Here is a 20,608-nt window from a genome sequence, read left to right as displayed (position 1 = left end):
GCTTCTAAATTACATTTTAATCAGAAAATTGTAATTGTAATCTGTGATAGAAAAAGGCAGCATGTTTTCCTTTGCATTAAGGTACACTAGATTGTCTAATTATTTTCTTTTTCGTGGTGCCAAGACTGACTTTCAGCCTGTTTCATTTTAGCTTGGTAAAAATTACAAAATCTTGTACCTTCAGGAACCAAACATCAGTGTCCTACAGACCTTGTCACTGAATGAGCACCGTGGCCAAGATATTGCTAACCTTGATCACACACTGTTGATTTGAACACCGGTTCAAATAAATTCTGATGCAGTGCTATTCTATACATGGTGTTCTAAGCAATGCACACCTGAACAGCCCAAGCGACCTCAAGTGCTCCTCAAAAGGCTGCAATTCATTATTTACAGCCACCTATCATGGTATTATGGCATAATATCTCCTTTCAGAGCTCACTTACTGACAAGCACTGGATTTAAGCATTTAGGACTGTCTTCTCAAACATATTTTGTGACACAGCTTCTCTTTGAAACTGCTTGGCTAGTGACCACTAGCTGATACCACTCTGGCATCTTCTACTTCAGGCCACTGCTGAATAATATTCACACATTCAGACTTGAGTTACCTGTTGAAAAAACTCCTGGGGCTGTTTCATGCCTGCAATTTCTGCAACCTGTGCTCTTTAAAAATAACCCTAGTAAACCACAGAGGACTAAAATATTCATGCCTGAAGTCACTCTTTATTAACAGAAGATTTTTCCATAAAATAAAGTGGAGAAGCAAGTAGCAGGCATCAGAACACATGACCCCAGTTTAGGAAGAGAAAAAGGCCAAACCATTTAATTCTTGCCCTCCCAAACACCCATCAGGCTAAAAGCAATCCACACTAGGTGCAGTGAGTCAGGCAGGATGTCAGGCATGTCAGGTCTTCTGCATCTAAACCGGGAGAGAACCCTTCACTGAAGCAATTAAGGTTTTTCTGGGGCATGGTGTAAAAGCTGCATTCTCTGTAGGATATCTTTGAGAGGCAGCAGCCTCTTCAGCTGGGACTTCTTTGCACAGTTGTGGAGGAGCAGCAGACAAAAGGATTTGTTTGTTGGTACGGCTTCTTCGGTTCTAAGCACAGAATTTTTTTCTCAGTTATTCAGAACTTGGAAATTCAGGTGCAAATACCACATAAACACGTGGCAATTGTTTTAAAGCAAAAAAAAGTTCCAGAGCGTATGTTGTTTGTGTAGCTCATGGTGCGGAAAAAGATCACACACCATTTTTTAATAGTGCTTTTCCTTCTACTGCAGCAAAATTTAGCATTCTGTGCTAATCTCTGCTTGCAGATAGAACAACTGAGATAATGTGGAGACTGACAGAACCCTGGACAGAGGCTATCGTACTCTCAAAGCTGTCAAAGACAGTAATAATTTTAATTCATCCTTTGCTTGAAGAATTCTGCAATTACGCATTTCTAAAAACAATTCTATTTATTTAAGCAAAAGTGTAATGAAGTTTAAAATGTGCTTTTTCGTTCAAAAGTAAAATTTTAGTCCTATGTTAGTTTGTATAAATTAAGTATGGTTATTCATAAAGCACAGTTTGATTTTTTTTTCTTTGTGCTAGATATTATATCAAAACAACATTAAACAGTGAAAAGACACAAGAAATTTCAGTATTTTGGGGCAGTACAGCATACAGGTCTACATTTTCAACTAGAATTACTTCTTTTTAGCCATTCAGTTCTCACCCAAGTATTAAAGATGTCCAGATGTTAAAAATTACATAAATGCCAGCTATTTTGTCATAGTTCAAAACCCACTGTTATTGTTCAGGTCTTGCTGATATTTTTGACCCTGAAGACAGCTGCTCCTGGGAAAGCATATGCTATTTATAAATTATGCTTCACTACATACTTCAAACACTCATTGCTTTTGCTACGAAAACATTAAACTCTCTTCATATTTAAACAGCAGCCTCATTTCACCCCTTAATGTGGAATGGTGCATAAGAAAGTAGGAAGACAGTCAGGATAAGTGTGTATGGTATTATCCTAGTCACAAGCACTTTATTCCATTTAGTACTGTTTCTTATCTACACACAAATGTATTAAAGATTTAATGGTCTTACACAGATGGATGGTTTTGAACCACTTTCACGTTAAAATTTTCAATAGACTGAAGAGCTGAACGAGTGCTTCTCCCTACATCTGTAGGAGCAGTAGAAGGATTTTGTGTCTTTAAGAAAAAATGGAAAATTATCACATAGTCACCAAGAAGGATGCACTACCTACTAGTGTTTTAAGTAACACAGTGAGGGATTTCTTTCCATCACTCTGCCTGCTGTGTGCCAGGCTGCAGAGGCACCCTTGTCACACCCTGGTTTGCTGGCATCAGCTGTGACATCTCCCTTTACCAAAGACAGAAAATGCATCTTCCAGGGGAACAGGGGTAGTGGAGATGGATGTGATCAACAAAGCAGCAGCAGAAATGGTCAGCTGAGAAGCAGGGGATGCTCATCCCCTTTCTTGCTGGCCTTTCCCCAATGAGCCCATTACTCCATTGCCAGGTTCTGGAGGGCACATCCCTCTTTGCTTGGAGGATAGTTTGATTTATTGTTACCCTGAAACCAGAAGCGAAATTTACATAAATGCAAGCACAGATGAACTCTTGACCGACTTTGCTGTGTAACTCAAATCTCCAGGTCTAGGTGAACCCTTTCAAACACACACAGAGTTTCCAGCACCGGGATATGAGGGAGGATTAGGCACTCAATTAGCACTTTAATCCTGATGCAGCAAAGTACTTAACACTGTTTATCTTTTAACACACGAAGCCTTAGAGAAGCTTACTCAGACCTACTGGAGTGAAATAAGCTAATGACACACTTCACCTTCCTGCATTGCTGAACTCTGCTCCTGGTGGGGTCAGCATCCTTATCCTTGTCCAAGTGAGGCTTCCAGACCTCTGTAAGTGGGAGAAGCTGCAGCTTGCACTGTTACTGAGCTGTTTGTGTCAAAGTACTGCATCCCACAGGAGCAGCACATCTCGCGGCTTCTTTACAAATTACAAAACAACAAAACCTACTGGAATGTTCACACAGTGCATAGGTACAGGTTAATTCAGGATAAAATGACTGCTAAACTGTATTCTGTGTAAAACCAAATTATAATGTGTGTTCAGGTAAAAGCCTACAGACCCACATTAACCCAGATGAACTATTCCAATTATGTCTTGGTCTAGAAGAAAACAAGGAAGGTCTTTGATATTTAACAGAGATTAACTGATATTTCCTCAACGAGGATTTACTCTCAGGTCAAAATCTTTACTTTCTTTGGACAAAATTCATTTTTGCTGCAGCAGGAACTTGTCTCCTGTGCATCTGTGTACCAACATGGATGAAAATTTGTCAGGAGAAGACATTTCTGTGGGACAGGGATGTGTTACAATAATGGGCTTCGTTTCCTAAAGCTCCAGAATCCATTTATTACCCCTGGGAAGAAGGGATAGGACAAAGGCAAAAGACCTGGCAAAGGCAGGGCTGTGGGGTTTTACAGGGTATCATAGGGGTGGAGTTAGGGTTTGGGTCAAGGGACGAGTTATTAGCACAAGAAGGGTAAGATCAAACTCCTGCCTCTTAGGAACAGGGGCATTCCACAGTCAGATACATATTTGCTAATAAAAAATGCAGTTTCATTAATTTAATTAGATATACTTGATGATATAATGACTCAGCTCAATGCTGCTGTTTTTTCTTTCTTTTTTCCCCCAAACCAAATGTACAGTGATATCACTCTGAGTTGAAATACCACTTCTGCAGAGTTTCTGTAACATAATTTCTGATTCAGCGCTGCTTCTACTGCCACAATAACTAAACCAGACAGAATCAGTACATTATAAGGTCAGCTCACAGTGCCATGACTTTTCTAAAGCCTAAGGCTAACATTTTAAAAATTTAAGGACTTGAGAAGTATTTAAAGTCCTAAAATTTAAGAATTTAAGGACCTGAAGTGAGAGGTGGGGAAATTTTATTAGTGTTCCCAAGGGTCAAAGCATGCCAGGCAGATTTCCCTAATGCGAAAGTAAATGGAAGAAAATTTAATGGTGCAAAAGCAGCGTTTCAAGACTACTTAACACATTATTATCAGTTCATGCCAAGTCTGCAGGATTTGCAGCACAGATGAGGTGAAACTGTACGTCTTGGAATTTGGACACATTCTTGTCTGAAAGGAGCACCTCTAGTCATAAATTCATGGCTGAAGATGTGGGAAAAGGATGACATTTCACAGAACCACTGAGTCACAAAACATGCTGAGCTGGAAGGGACCCACAAGGATTATTGAGCCCGGCTCCTGGCCCTGCATAGGACACGCCAGGAGTCACACCACGGGCCTGAGAGTGTCACCTAAACCCTTCTTGGGCCCTGTCAAGTTTCGTGCTGTGACCACCTCACTGAGGAGCCCCTTCCAGTGCCCAACCACCCTCTGGATGAAGAACGTTTTTCTAATATCCAATATTAGAACATTTTTCCAATATCCAACCTAAGCTGGGGCACAGGGGGCGGAGCAGAGCATCAGGGCCAATGGGCTGAGGGCTCAGGGCGGGGCAGGGGGCGGGACAAGGGGTGGCAGCCAATAGGGTAAAGGGGCGGGGCACTGCAGCAAAAGGCACCAATGGGTGAGCAGGGAAGGGAGAACATTCTAGGGGATGTCCATATAAGGAAAAAGGGGCGGAGAGGCCAACGGGCCAACCAGGGAGGCAGAACTGGGGTTCATTTGCATACACAACAAAGCATCCTGGGAGAGGATTGCTCAGCTGCCTTGAACAGGGGAGATTTTTCCAATTTAGGGTCTGTCCCATCATGGACCCTTTGTGTGTGGCCTCCACACTCAGCAACCTGATATAGTGAAAAGTGCTCCTGCCCACAGTAGACAGCTTGATTTTTGAAGTCCCTTCCAACCCATACTGTTTTATGATTCTATGATTTAGAGAGAGAATGGATCCTCAGGTACTACAAAGCTTTGTGGTTGAATTTACCTCAATGATGAGTAAGTGTGAAAATCTAGCCAAGGATATAGTCTACGAAGGATATAGTCTACTAAGCCAGGCTTATGGCCACTGAACAGTCCAAAAAAGCTTTGAGTCTCACTACTATGAGTTCAGCAGTAAAGCATTGCCCAGTAATAAAAATAAAATTCACTACTGTCCTTGAAACTTGTTTGCTTAATATGAATTTTGCTTTGAGATTAATATAAAATCCCAAAACTGGGAGGACAACAGTGAAAGGAATCACTGGTGCATAAAACCAACTGAAATAGTGGCTTTCATAATATCTCCCACATGCCCCACTCAAAGCTTGGTTTTAAAGATTAAATGTCCAGCATCTGGTGTTCAGAGGAACCCAAGGCCTCTTAGAGCAAAGCACGGAATAGCAGGAATTCAAACCTTGCATCATTGAGAGAAGTGGTAGACATAGCAATGCTTTAAATCTGCATGAAGTATTGTTGGTTTGCAGTCAGGTTAAAAGTGAGATAAGAGATTTGCTCTTCCCCCTAGAGTCTACCTGTATTTATTTTGTTTGGGTTTTTTAAAGCATTGTTTTCACATATATATTTTTACATGTATATTTTTAATATGTACACACACATATGTGTGTGCCTGCGTGCATGCAAACTGCAAAAATACGAGCAGGAGGTACTTCATGAAGTTACTCTGCACCATAGTGAGCAGGGTAGTACTGTTCAATCAGGAGTATAATGTGTTGTCCACTCAAATAAGTAGAGAAATAGAAAATATGTATAGCTAGTTTTCCAGTCACTACAAGCAAAAGGGTAGCAACAAAAAGATAGATTAGAGAGAGTTGATAGATTCCTTTAATCACCTTGTACTCCAAAACCCACCTGAACCTCAAGTCATGCAGGGCAGGGTAGAAAATTTAATTGACATGAAAGGTCATACAGGCCCTGAACACCAGATAAACTGAGAAGATGTATTAGTTCATTACCTGTGGGGGTGCCAGTTGTGGGTTTCTCTGGGTCTGGACTGAAGGCACTTGAGACAGTAATTCATGTTCACACTCAGGTGTTTATTATTTCTGATCAGTGAAACAGCCTCACTGCTGTGAGTTCTGCAGCTTTTCATTAGAAGGCACAAAATGGCCAACAATCTCTTGGTACAAGGGCTTTTAAGGCTAAACTATCCAATTAAGCACTGACACCTGGATTATTTCCCTTTTAACCCAATAACTGATCCCAAAGAGCTGCAATGGGGACGTTTCTGCCCAATTACAAAATGCCACCCAAACCCATGGAGAAGAAGGAAGAAGCAGCATGAAGAAGAAACCCAGGATGACACCCTGTGCCCTCCATCTTGCTTCCATCCACAACATACTAAAAACCCCAAACCCTCAATTTCTCACCCAGTGATACACCCACACTGCTCTCTACAATCTATTTCACACTTTTGTGGGTTCCAGTCTATCCTGAAGTTTGGGAAACTTTCTCCATGGATGAGGGTCAGAGTCAGTGCTGCCCTGGGGGTCAGGGCACCCAGAGCAGACACAGAAATATTCCCTGTGTGCCCTGGGCTTCCTCAATTACCCTGAGCTCCTGTAGGATCAAAGGCACTTTAGTCTTTCACACAGTTGCTCCTGCATTGAATCCACTAATGTGCATTTGCAAAACTCTGTCTTCCAGGAATGCAGATAGTCTTGATTTAAAACAACAGTAACATTATGGAAATAATTACAGCTTCCCTGGTAATTAGGTCCATTGTTTGACCACATTACAATGTAGAATGGGTGGGAGGAAAACACAAAAAGATCCAATTCCAAGACAAACATGTCAAACTTCAGCTTCCAGCTGCTGGGTACCACTGGTCTGGTGAACATTGTGTGGCTGTTCAGTTTTTATTCTTTCTCCTCCTGTTTGATTTATACCAATTTTTGTCACATTTCACTTCTTTCTTCTTGGATCTTGAAAGTATTAAACAGCCTGATCCTTCTCCCACTACAATGAATTTTCATCTGCCTTCAAAACCATTGGACCTTTTTTTCCCCTTTTTAGAGCATTAGTTTTGTCACAGCCTTAAAAGAAGTTACTGAAAATTCAGCACCATATACCACTATCATCATTCTTGCTCGTGCTGTGAAAAGACAAATTACTTTCTTGCTCTTATTTAGTACTCCCTATTTCACCCATCTGCAGAGCAATCTCACCTTGTTCTGTCACAGCACATCATCTGTTCCTCCCATACTGTTACCCCCAGGTCCTTTCAGATTTAAGGAACTTGACATGTAAAGGCAGAACATTCAAGAATAATTTTTTTTCAACAGCAAAGCTAATTTCCTGTATCAGAATAATGGAAGAAACAAGATCATTTCATCATCTGCTGAATATGAATTTATAGTGATAACCTGATGGGGTTTTATGCACTGAGACTTCTCCAGAAGTGAAGGATGAAAGATGTAACAAATGCCTACTCACCAGTGAGGTTCAAAGGTTCTGACAATGGGATCATGAAGCACAGTGTCAAATTTGCCCTCCTTCAAAATTCATTAGAAAAAAAAAATCTTATTTTTTTCCCTGATGTTACCAGACAATAATACTTCTTTCATAACACACTCCCATTCCTTATTAAAATACATATCACCTTTTCCCCTTTCTTTAGTGAAAAATGCTGTTCTCTGACAATCTTTGCAAACATCTTGTGTATAATGGAGTTCTCTAAATCCAGTTTTGATACTTTGCAATCACAGCAGTTAACACTGGCAAGACTTGTTCATGACACCCCTGCTGTTGTTCTTGACCTTGTTGCAGGATTATGCCATATTTACATTGGCCAAATGTTGAGCAGGATTCCTTAGACATGCTCAAAGTTTCTTTTCTATGAAGCAAAGAAGATGCCATCCCAGAGAGCAGGAGACACAGCATCAGTCTAAGCACAGATATACATGGCTCACTGAATTTGATCTCAATGTGAGCAAATTTCTTCAGGGGGCTATCACAATAATCTCAGCTGTATTACTTCCAAGACCCCTGCTTTTTATATTCCTTATTATCTATGTCCACATACTCCATCATTATAAATGTATTTTTAGTGTAAAATGCTCCCAAAGTATTACATGCTTCCTTCACAATTCCAATGACCATGCATCCAAATACAGATGGAACTCTAAAAATCAAGATGTGCCTTAAAAATACCAAAATGGCAAAAAGAACAGGCCCTCAATTAGATTAGTTTTTATTTAAAAAAATTATCACCAAAGGACTACTTAAAAACTAAACCCCTCATCTTGCAAAGTTGCAAGCAGTACTCCTTCTAAATAATAGGAAGTATTCTGTAGAGATGGAGGCCATTTGCAACCTCAACTATTCTGATAGCCCCAGGCTCTTGAATGCTTTAAATAATTTCAAAGTTTAATGAACTGTTCATTCACCAGCAGAGTTACAATATTTTCTGGCAGAATTTCCCCTCCTAATGCAAACACCAGCCCTAGTCTTTTAAAGGCAGCTAGGGCAGTGCAAGTGAATTAAGTAATTTTAGGGCTGAGGTGGGGAATCTCTAAAATGATGCTGTTTTGCCAGCTTTGAAAATGCAACGGATCAGCCAGGGGCTGTACGATTAAATTATGTCATGCCAAAACTTATCACTACTGCAGCACTGGAAGGTTACAATGGTGGAGGGTATATAGTCTCAACAAAATTACCAAAACAGCTGTAATATGATGAGTTAATTTGCTTATGGATGAAGTAGTAGCAGCTCTATTAGCACTTGCAGATCTCCAGCTTGCAACTGATTTAATCTCAGAGCAGCTTAAAATGCCTGAGGTGTCCAGGTCCCAGCTAAGGGCAAGGCTCACAAGGTAAAAGCTCTGTGTCCTCCTCACATCACCACAAGCCTGGATTTACAGTTCACACACAAAAGTTATCACTCAGCAACCTGTCCTAGTGGCAGGTGTCCCTGGCCACAGCAGAAGGATGAAACCACATCAGCTTTAAAGCCCCTTCCAACCTAAACAATTCTGTGTTACATACAGGCATCTCAGTGATGTCAGGCGTGTAATGACCACACTCCATTTTTTCCTCTCAAAATAAAATTCCTGCCTTTTTGATCACCAGGTCCAAATCCTCCATCAAAACTTTAAAACTGGATGCGTGGGTTCCTCCAGAACCAACACACAGTCAGGTACAAGAGGGTTCTTCCCACCATAGTTCCTTTCTCTTTCCAGAGAATCACAGGACATCCTCTGTTGGAAAGGATCCACAGAGATGACCAAAGTCAAGTCCTACACAGGGCAGCCCCAAGAGTCACATCAGGGATGACCACCAGCATGGGATTCATGGCAGAAAGGAAACCCTTGCAGCCCCACGGGTCTGACATTTCCTCTGCTTTTCTGGAAGTGGCAGAACGAGCCTGAGGTGCAGGCTCTGCAGTCTCCAGCATCAATGCACACTCACAGGTGGCACTTGGGGAAATATCCCAGTGCAGCCTTTATTTCATGAAGGCAGATTTTGTGGCTCAGAGCTGGCTGGCTTCAGAGAATGCTACAGAAATACATCTGCCCTTTGACTGACTTTGTCAGAAGGGCTAACACATTTAGGTTTGAAACCTGCCAATATTTCGCAGCCTCTGGAACAGACAAGCTGTCAAATTTCCTTTGGGAGGAAGAAAGGAGGGGGTGTACATCCGCTGAATGAAAATAACTAACAGAGAGCTGAATCCAGACTCAAATAAGCAAGTCTTTCAGTGAATGGGGGCTTCAGGTTTTGCCTTACTGATTTTTGCTGAAAGACAGCTCCAGGATTTGGCCTTCACATTTAAGGATAAGGTTATTTTATAGGACTTACCTGCCTGAAACCAGAAAAAGACAGAAAATCTGCATGAGCACAAGATGCATAGAGAAAACCTTCCACATGTGAAAATTTATTCTGCAGGTACACAATGCACAGACCAGCAATGATTGAAAGCTTGTATTGTTCAATACAACAGCAGCATCATTCAAAAAACCAACATGCAATGGAGCAAAATATCACAGAGCTTTGTAGTTATACTTGCTCTGACTTGTGAATGCAAACCCTGTTTCTGTTACCTGCAGTGTTATCAAGCTGAAGTTTATCAGCATGAGACAGCACACCAACATAGCTGTTTCAAGTATTTCTGACAGAACACACTGAACTATAACATTGGATTCACAGGAAAATGTGGGACATATCTACACCATACATGGGCATAGAGAAATAATTTCAGCATGTGTTTGAGTGCTATGTTTGGAAAAGCAAGTCTCCACATTCACTGTAAGACTCACCTTTCTTGTCCAGGAATTGTGGGGTTTGTGGGGATATTCTTGAAGTATGAAAAATAATTCCACAAAGATAACCAAGAAATGAGCTGCTGAAAGAAATAATCCCGTCAAGGCTTACCACAGTCTCTCAAAAACCATATGCCAAGCAGAACTCCACCACTCTTAATAGAACCATATCACCACCAACCTTTAAAACTGATTAACTGTGCCCCAGCAAAGGAGGATAGAAACCCAGCAGCTGTCAGGCACAGTTACATAAGGAACAGACTATTCCAAAGGTTTCTGCTACACAGAGGAAGAGAAGCCTTTTTTTTTTCTCCTCACATAGAAATACAGGTTATAATAGCGGAAGGTTGAATAATAGCAAGAACAGTTACAGAAGAAACTGATGAATAGGGAAAGACATGCTGCTGGGGCTGTACATTTAGAAAATCTGCATGGGGCAAAAATTTGCTAGAGTGGAATATCACTCACAAACCTATATAGCTAATGCCATCAGCCAGGCATGTGTGAGAAGTGAGGGCTAATGTGCACCATCCAGAGAGCTCCCACAGACACCCAGAACAAAGGAGTCCTTTCATCTGTTCTTACCTTTTGTAAGAACAGAAGGGGCAGAGCAAGAGATGAACGCAGTAAAAGGCCAAAATATTCAGAAATACTAAATGCTAAGCAAACACCTTGCCTCTGCAGTCACAGGTGATTTCCATTAAAATGAAGTAATTCAGCTGTGAAGCAGTGTAGCCTACCTTGATTGACTGCCCCCATGTAGATTCAAGTAGGAAATTAGAGATACTCTGACAAGAATTAATCTTTGGCTCAAAGAAGCCTGAAGTACTGGGAATTTTTCAAATTCCTGGTTCAGTGATACATGTCTGTAGGTGTGTTTATCCAGTGTTACAGCTGTAACCTTTAGGATACAGCTCTTGAGCCTTCTTTCAAAGCCCTGGGGACTTACTCCAGTCCATAAAGGACCAAGTCCTCTCTCCCTTACAGTGCTAGAATTGCCAAAATAATTACAGGACAGGGAAGCAAAGGACAGTCCAGAAGCAAGACTGCGTGCAGTCCCAGCATTTGAAAGGATGCAAACACTAAGGTCATGTGGTTTGGGTTAATTAATCAAAAAACACCAACAACTCACACCTATAACCCACCAAACCAAGCCTAAGCCATAACATTTCCAACAGCAAAAAAACGAATAAAAAACTAAATAAACTAAACTACAACTCCCCCCAAAAAAACTTTCTAAAATTATCATCTCTTTTAAAACAACAAAAAAACTTATCTCAAGACAACCAGTTATATATTTGAAGAACAATATGACCATTTCTATTTCATTTAAAATTTCCAATTAAATTTTATTAAATTTATTCATTATAGATTATATTATACATTATATATTATATATGTTATATATATTATATAATATATTATATATTATATATATGATATATATTATATACATTATATATAATATATATATTATATATATTATGTATAATATATATTATATGTAAAATACAATATATATAACTATATTATCTGAATTATAAAATATATGTTTAATAAATATTGGAGATACACATATATATATTTATGCCTTTTTCACACAACTCCTTTGGAAGTCATTAATATGCAGGGAATGGAAGGAATATATGGAAGGAATACACATCTACCAACACACCTACTGAGTCCTGTGGGAAATCCTGGTTTGTCCAGGAATTTTTGGCTTTTTTAAGGACCCAACCTGAGGCAATTATGCTTGGCACTTGCTCTTCCACTTTCTCCACCTGCACAGCTTTTTCTCCTCAACCAGTCACAAAATCTCCCAGTGCTGGCCAGGAGCTGCCAGGAACTGAGGGCATCTCCATCACTGCACAAGTCCAGCATTTCCCTGGAAAGGCTCAGTGTCTGCTGATTTGTCATCAAATTTGTTGTTTTAAAGCTGGTAATGAACAAGAGCACGTTTGGTTCACCATGAATGGGTCTCAGAGACAATAAAAGCCTGGGAACGTGAAATCCTCTTCTCATTGCCATTCTCTTCTAGTATGGGATTAAAACATTATCATTCTCAGACGCTGATGTGCCCTGGAAAATATGGTAACTATTTTTGGAAACACCACTGAATAAAGATAATTCACAGCAACAAGATTTATTGACATCAGCAAAATTCTGAAAGTTAACCACATCTTTATTTATTTCCTGATTTTCACTATGGTTAATGGGATGAAATATGGCCAGTGTGATGATTTCTGTTCAATTATTCCTAGAGCCTTCACTAAATATAGTCAGTCACAAGGAAAGCAGAAGTTTTATATAATTTTGTGACATTCTTCTTCAAATCATGCTATTTCAAATTGAAAAATGAAGATATTACATGGTTCACTTATTGTTAACCAACATACGAGAATTGTATTTTTTCTACCAGTGTGTCAAATGTTCTTTCTTTTCCATATAACTCTGGCAATTTAATTGTCAGAACTTCCTAGAACTTCATTATCATGTTATATAATTGAGTTTTACCTTTAGTTTTCCAGTTCCTGTTCTCTATTTATTTGACTTTGATGTAGCATTTCACTGTAAATGAAAACCTAAAATTGTGTTTCCCCTTATCCCTGCAACACTTATTTAAAACATGTGAGTGTTCCCCGATAAGGAAATTAATGAGTTTTTAATAAAAACCCCAACAATAAAAATGCACACAAACAGTACAGTTATGTATTAAAATACAAGAGCCTCGTAGAAGATTCTGTCCCTGCTCTCACAGCCTCCTTTTTCCATGCCACTCTGTTTGGCCAGGGTCACAGCATTTCTCAAGTCTAAAGATGCAACTCTACAGAGTGAGCCATATTTTAGTGAGTGGTCAACCAGTAGAAAAAGAACCAGAAAGTGTTAGAGCAGCAGTATCAAGTCAGTTTTGAGCAGGACAAAATTTCAGACAGAATATATTTTGTAATGTACAGCTTTATAGCTGTACCAGTCTCTTGGAATCCAGACTTTATAGCAGGGAACACCCTGTAAAGCCGTGTCAGACTGGTAAGGGTTATTTGACATGCAGAAGCAATATGTGCAAGAGCTTAATTCCTTTCCATATCCAAGATATGAAAGTGGTGCCCCAGGCAGGGCTAGAGAATATCAGGTGCCTGCAGAAACCAAGCAGAATCTCTAAAAGCCAAGAATATCTGCTACCATTCTCATCCAGGGAAAAAAATTTATTTGTTTTAGAATTCATTTTATGGCAAATAACCCCAAGTCTACCTCTGCTAACATGCAGAGGGAGGAAGCAGATGCATTGCTGCATGGCTTGGAAGGGAGGCTGGTGCACACACAGTGATTTTTCAGATTCTGTAGCAGCACAAAGGCAAGCAGAGCTCAAACTGACCTTGAAAAGCAGTGAAATCTTCCTCTCAGTTTTAACTGCCCTGGTACTCAAAGAGAAGCTCGTTTATGAAGCACATTTATGCTTAGACATGGTAACTGTAAACAGATGTTCTTTTTGCAGTCCCTAATTACTGTCTAACTGAGGTATCCTGGACTGACAAAAGCGTCTTATCAACGTGATCAGTACCTATAAACTATTCTTTAGTTTAGTTAGAAATTGGGAGGGAGCTTCACAAGAATTCAGAGTTTATCATTATATGCAGATTTTATTCAAGGATATGATGCTGCTGAGTTTTACACTGAATTTCTCCAGACTTGCCAGTGCTTCATACATATGCTTTTTTGCACATAAGGAAAAGGTATAAACAAAAGGCTTGTATTTAATGTGCATGGGTTTAGTCACCAACTAGCACCATCCTTAACCTGTAAAGCTGTCTTGTTTCTGTGGAGCTCTTGTGACAATCTGTGAAGAAAGATGTGAAGCTAACAAAAAGGGATTCATTGCTGATGAAGGAAATCCATGAAGATTAGCTGAAAGCTTAAAGCTTACAAAGCAAGTAAAGGTACAGCTTTAAAAAAAGCTCAGTTTTCATGGATCTCAACAAAATTTGTACTCTCAGAGACCTTATGGAGCTTGGATTGCAGTCTGACATCCCCATTCCATGTGGGTGGATCAATCTCTGCATCCCCCCTGGATCCCCATTCCCTGTGGGTGGATCAATCTATGGATCCCCATTCCCTGTGGATCAATCTCTGCATCCCTGTGGATCCCCATTCCCTGTGGATCAATCTCTGCATCCCCCATGGATCCCCATTCCCTGTGGGTGGATCAATCTCTGCATCCCCCTGGATCCCCATTACCTGTGGGTGGATCTCTGCATCCCTGTGGATCCCCATTCCATGTGGGTGGTAATCTCTGCATTCCCTGTGGATTCGACCCTCATTCCATGTGGGTGGATCAATCTCTGCATCCCCCTGGATCCCCATTCCCTGTGGGTGGATCAATCTCTGCATCCCCCTGGATCCCCATTCATTCCCTGTGGGTGGATCAATCTCTGCATCCCCGTGGATCCCCATTCCCTGTGGGTGGATCTCTGCATCCCTGTGGATCCCCATTCCCTGTGGGTGGATCAATCTCTGCATCCCTCATGGATCCTCATTCCCTGTGGGTGGATCAATCTCTGCATCCCCGTGGATCCCCATTCCCTGTGGGTGGATCAATCTCTGCATCCCCTGTGGATCCCCATTCCCTGTGGGTGGATCAATCTCTACATCCCTCATGGATCCCCATTCCCTGTGGGTGGATCAATCTCTGCATCCCTGTGGATCCCCATTCCATGTGGGTGGATCAATCTCTGCATCCCTCATGGATCCCAGGGCCTGCAGGGACACAGCTGCCTCACCATGGCCATCACCACGGCCTGCAGAGGAATCTCAGCTCTGGCTCCTGCAGCACCTCCTGCCCCTCCTTCCCCACTGACCTTGGTGTCTCCATGGTGTTTCCCTCACATGTTCTCACCTCCTGCCCCTCCTTCCCCACTGACCTTGGTGTCTCCATGGTGTTTCCCTCACATGTTCTCACCTCCTGCCCCTCCTTCCCCACTGACCTTGGTGTCTCCATGGTGTTTCCCTCACATGTTCTCACCTACTCCTCCTCTTTTCTAACTAGAAGCAAAAACCGTGTGGCTTTGTTTTGATTTTCTTCTGGAATCTGTCATCACAGAGGCGTTACCAACCTCTCCAATTGGGCCAGCAGCCTGTCCATCTTCAGAGCCATCAGCCATTGGCTCTGCTGGACATGGTGGAAGCTTCCAGCACCTTCTCACAGGAGCCACCTCTGTGACCCCCATGCTGCTGAAAACCAGGCTGTGCAAAACCAGTGCAAGTACATAAATGGTCCTGAAGAGGCCATTACTGAGGTGGAATCGATCCCTTCCAGCCTGACCTGCTGCTCTGTAACCAACAGGACTGCACAAGTATACTCCCCTGTATTGGAGGTGGCATTTACAGAGATCCAGGAGCTCTTTTACAGACAGAAATTGATTGTCCCCTTTAATTTGCCGCTCTGCAAGGATGGTGGCATGCACCCCTAGAGCCAGAGAAGAACAGCAAAGTGGGACTGATGGAGTGGAGCTGCTGTGGGCTGCTCCTGCTGCCATGGAACCGTGACACCATTGACTCACTTGCTTCCTGCTGACATTCAAACTGGTGCCTGGTGACTGTGAGTAACACCAGGGCCACAAAGATGTACACAAGCACCCACAGATGCTGCAGTTGCTTTTCCAGCAGAAGGCCTGGCTGGCACTAAGCTGTTCCTTTGCTTTTCCTGCAAACCAGTCCGTGTCTTTATTGCTTTAAGAACTGCCTGTACATCAAAATTGCAAAAAGATTAAATCAAACGGGTTTACCATAAAAAGAGAATTACATCAAACTCTGCAAGCAAGGGGGAATATATTTTCATGGGGGCACTGGCATTGTGTCAGCATCAAACCACGACAAAATTTTGTAAAATGCAAAAGTTTGTTTATGTGATTTTTAACCCAATCATTGTAGTGAAACATTACTAGCCTTCTAAAATATCATATAAGCATTTGTATCCCACAATAAAATCAGATTCTTTGACCATCTCACCGAGTCCCTGTCATGGCCACTCTTACAGGCACTTGTCTTCTCTTGAATAAAGAGTCCTAAATTTTAAAATTCAAATAACTATAAGGTATGATAAGTAACTGAACAGTTCCATGTTAAAACCCAACTACAATTTAATAATGAATAAATTTTATTTTATATAATTAAATAGGCATGGTAACTTTATAAACTATCAGGCAGAACTGGTTTCTCTCCCCAGATTTACATGCAATAGCAATAATACAACTGCTGGGAATATCAAACCAAACAGGAAATTGAAGGTGTGATTATCAATTTGGAGAATACAGGATATTTTTGTGCAACAGTACCACCTGCTGGATATCAAGAAGATAAGAGGTAGAGATAAATCAACATTTATAAAAGTCAAATTATGGCACAACTCAGTACTAGTGTGGCACAAATGTCAGCATCACTAAACTGTTACAAATGAATCGGTAACAAATTTTCAGATCTCCTAACGCACTCCCAGGCCCCCAGGCCTCGGGCGGCTCGGCGCAAGCGGCCACGGGCTCCCGGCAGCCCCTGGGCAGGCCCTGCAGCTGCGGCCCCTGCGTGGCTCTGGCCCGGGAGCTGCAGGAGCTGGTGCGGCTGCTCTGGGATCCCAGCGGGACTCGGGCGCCGCTCTGCTCGGGGATGTGGCAGGCGCTGTGGAAACAACTGGAGGAGCTGGTGAAGTGAGGCCACCTGCCCTGCTGTGGCCCCTGCAGCTCCTCCCGAAGCCTCCATCCCTTCAAGAGGCTGCTCCCAGCAAGATTCTCCATCCCTGGGAGAGCCTCAAGGCCTGCAAGGATGGCACAGCAGGGGAGAGCCATCCGCGCAGGAACCTCAGGCTGTCAGAGACCCTGCATCCTGCCGGGAGCCTCTGCTATCTCTGACAGCCTCCATCCCTGGCAGAGGCTCACTGAGACCTGTCAGCCTGCAGAAGGTGCAGGGCCCATAGACAGGTCTCCCAGCTCCCTTGGACTCACGGGCATCAACAACGCGGGCACAGCCCTGACCCCTGACGTGGCCAGGGAAAGCCCAGAAGTCCAAATGGGAGCCCAGCCTGATCCAGAGGAGCCTTCTCGGGAGAAGCTGGCCGAGCAGTAAGCGTCCTGGAGCCAGCAGTGGCCATCCCATAGCTGCCAGGACGCTGTGCCGCTTGTGCCAGCCGGTGACAGCCCGAGCCTGGAGACATCAAGGAGGTTCCTCCATCTCCAGGAAGCTGTCCCAAGACAGCCCTCGACTGCCACGAAGGGCTCTCTAAGAGCAGGTGAGATCTCCTGAGGAGGTGTCTGAGGCTCCCCCGGGGCTCTTGAGGGGCACAGCCAGGCCCGGCCAGGGCCCCTGGGAGCAGCCTGGTCACTGGCTCTTTCCAGTGCCTCTGGCGGCACGGCTTCAGAAAGCCCTGCTTGCTTTGCAGCTGCTCCTGGCACCTCCCTGGGAGAAGAAGCCTCGGGCTGCAGCCCCGGCCGCGGTCAAGGGCAGAGTGCAGCCCACGAGGCCGGGGCCAGCGACGGTGCCGCCGTGCCCCGCTGCCCCGGGGCTCCTGCGGCCCCCTTGCGCGCTGCCCGGGCCCGGCTCTGCCGCTCGCCAGCCCGGCGGCTGCGGGGCAGGGGCCGCTGCCCGGCGCGCAGCAGGGAGCGGGTGAGAGCGGCGCGGCCCGCGGGGCCCGGCCCGCTGCACCCGCGGGCACTGGGGGGCTCCTGGGCGCAGGGCCGATGGCTGCTCTCGGCCTTTTGCAGGGCAAAGGAAGGAGCTGCAGCAGCTGTACCAGCTGGGCCCGCGGCTGGGCAGCGGTGGCTTCGGCACCGTTTTCTCGGGCATCCGCCTCTCCGACGGGAGCCCGGTGAGTGGCCGCGACGGCCGGCCGTGGGACGAGGGGCAGCGCTGGGGAGGGGCAGGGCCGGAGCTCAGCCCTCCTCTCTCCGTGGCTTGCAGGTGGCCATCAAACGCGTGGCCCGGGAGAGCGTCCTGCAGTGGGACGAGCTGGTGAGGGAGCGGGGCCGGCGGGACCGAGCGGGCCGGGGCGGGCAGGGAGAATCCCGGGGCGCCGCTGGCAGCGGGAGCCGGGGGATGGCGGGGGCAGCGGGCGCGGGCTCAGCCTGCAGCCGCAGCATCGCGGGCCCGGCCGTGCCAAACAGCGGCGGCGGGGCCGGGCAGGGGCGCCCCCCAAGCGTCCCCTGGGCGGGAGGAAGCCCCAGCACCGGGGAGGCTGCGCCGGGGGCACGGGGGCATCGCAGGCAGGGCGCAGCGCAGCAGCCCCAGGGCAGCATCAGGCCTGCCGCAGGCACTGATTTTCTCCTGCTCGCAGCCCGACGGCACCCGCGTGCCCATGGAGGTCGTGCTGATGGAGAACGTGGGCTCCAGCTGCTACAACATCATCCAGCTCCTCGACTGGTTCGAGCTGCCTGACAGCTTCGTGCTGGTGCTAGAGCGTCCGGAGGCATGGCAGGATCTCCTGCAGTTCCTGCTGGAGCAGGGGTTCCTGTGCGAGGAGATGGCGCGCTGGCTTTTCGTTCAGGTGCTGGAGGCCGTGCGGCACTGCACCGCCTGCGGCGTCCTGCACCGGGACATCAAGCCAGAGAACGTCCTCGTGGACCCGGAGAGCGGCGACCTGAAGCTCATCGACTTCGGTTGCAGCACCTTCCTCCAGGAGCGGGCCTACACGCGGTTTGCCGGTGAGCCCAGGGCCCGGGCCCCGCTCCCGGTGCCAGGCACTGCGGGGCCCCGCTCCCTCCTGGGCTGCGGGCTGCGGCCTTCAGCCGGCTGCCCTCTGGTCCGGGGCGGACGCCTTGCCCCGGGACCCGGCTGCCGGCCCTGCCCGCAGAGGGTGGCGGCCAAAGCCGGCTCTGGGCCTCCCGGCTCGGCAGGCGCACAAGGGCCTGGGCCGCTCCGCTGGCCTTCTTTGCCTGGCAGAATGGTTCCTTGGCTTTGGCCAGCTGGCCGGGGGAAGCTGTGGCCGCCTCGGGTGCAGCCCCTGCCTCAGCCAGGAGCCTGGTGCTGGGCTCTGGAAGGCAGCAGCCCGCGCCCGGACAGCGCCGCCCGTCTCCCCTAGGAACGCACGCCTGCAGCCCGCCCGAGTGGGTCTGCCTTGGCTGCTACGACGGCCGTGAGGCCACTGTCTGGTCCCTGGGCGTGCTGCTGTACGTCATGGTCTGCGGGAGCCTCCCCTTCGAGGACGACCATGCCATCGTGCTGGGGCAGCCCTTCTTCTGGCAGCAGGTCTCTCCAGGCTGGTGTCCGGCCCCGAGCAGGCGGCTTTGGCAGCCGGCGGCGCGCAGCCCGGCGCGGCCCTCACGCGGCTCCGGGCACCGTCCATCTGCCCCCAGGGCCGGCCGCAGGAGGTGGCCGTGCCCACGGGGTCAGCGCGGCCCCGCGGCCGAAGGAGGCGGCCGTGTCCCGCCGAGCCGCGCTCTGCCCGCGGGGCGCGGTCGCTCGGGAGGCCGGCGCAGCCCCGAGCTCACACAGCGCGGCCCGGGCCCCGCGGGTGCCGGGGGCAGCCGGGCAGGAGCCTTGTGCCAGTGACCGGCGCTGTCTGCCTTCTCTCCGCAGAGCGCCAGCACCTGATCCGCTGGTGCTTGGCCAAGCACCCCGCTTACAGGCCGCACCTGGAGGAGATCTTGTGCCACCCTTGGGTGCAGGGCAGGCGCTTTTGACGCCTTGCAGGAGCCTCTGCTGCACCCACTTCCAGAATCCCACGCAGGACTGAGGGCCCGAGAAATAAAACAACAACAAACCCATTGCGGCGAGTCAAGTCTGCTCCTTAAGTCTAATGTGGCCCTAGAAGGAAAGGAACCAGATGAAATGTGCGAGGAAAGGAACCAGAGGAGCCCTGCATAATTGTCTATACAGGGATGAGAGGGCAAAAAAAAATTTAGCATGGATATTAAGTAACTACAAAAAGCATGCAAAACTTCTCACTCTAAGAGTCATTTCAGTTTCAGAGTCATCAGCAAGACAGTGCTGGCCTCCAAAAGGTTCCTCTGTTTCAATGTTAACCAAAATGCTCCTGTGTGTGTCACAGCTACACGTGGCAGAGGAATTAGGGAGCAAATGGTGGGACTGAGAGAGCCTCTCACTGGTGAAGGACACCTGGAAAGGAATGTGCACGAGTGAGGTGGCCTGCTTGTTGAAAATAGAACAGGGTCCAGAAGAATTCACATTGTTTATAAATGATGTAAAAACTTGCCTCCTGCTCAAACACAATGGGCATGGTGAGAAATCTCTGAGACACATAAATCACCTCTACTTTCTGCCATAATTCTTGCATGATGTGAAGGGCAATGTTGAGTAGAAATATGCACAAACCACACAGGGAACAGT

At 46.0% G+C, this 20,608-nt stretch overlaps 1 protein-coding gene across 1 annotated transcript; it reads left to right on the top strand.

Moving 5' to 3' along the window:
* Positions 1 to 17,092: 17,092 nt before the first annotated feature.
* Positions 17,093 to 19,941, top strand: LOC135448733 (serine/threonine-protein kinase pim-1-like). The gene is made up of 7 exons (XM_064714939.1): positions 17,093 to 17,388; positions 17,706 to 17,929; positions 18,028 to 18,131; positions 18,224 to 18,274; positions 18,597 to 18,963; positions 19,341 to 19,517; positions 19,838 to 19,941. The coding sequence occupies exons 1-7, from the start codon at positions 17,093 to 17,095 to the stop codon at positions 19,939 to 19,941; spliced, it is 1,323 nt and encodes a 440-aa protein (XP_064571009.1).
* Positions 19,942 to 20,608: the final 667 nt, after the last annotated feature.

This window comes from Zonotrichia leucophrys, chromosome 5 (genome assembly GCF_028769735.1).
Source record: "Zonotrichia leucophrys gambelii isolate GWCS_2022_RI chromosome 5, RI_Zleu_2.0, whole genome shotgun sequence".
In the NCBI taxonomy this organism is placed as follows: Eukaryota; Metazoa; Chordata; class Aves; order Passeriformes; family Passerellidae; genus Zonotrichia; species Zonotrichia leucophrys.
This window is presented reverse-complemented; position numbering and strand designations above follow the sequence as displayed.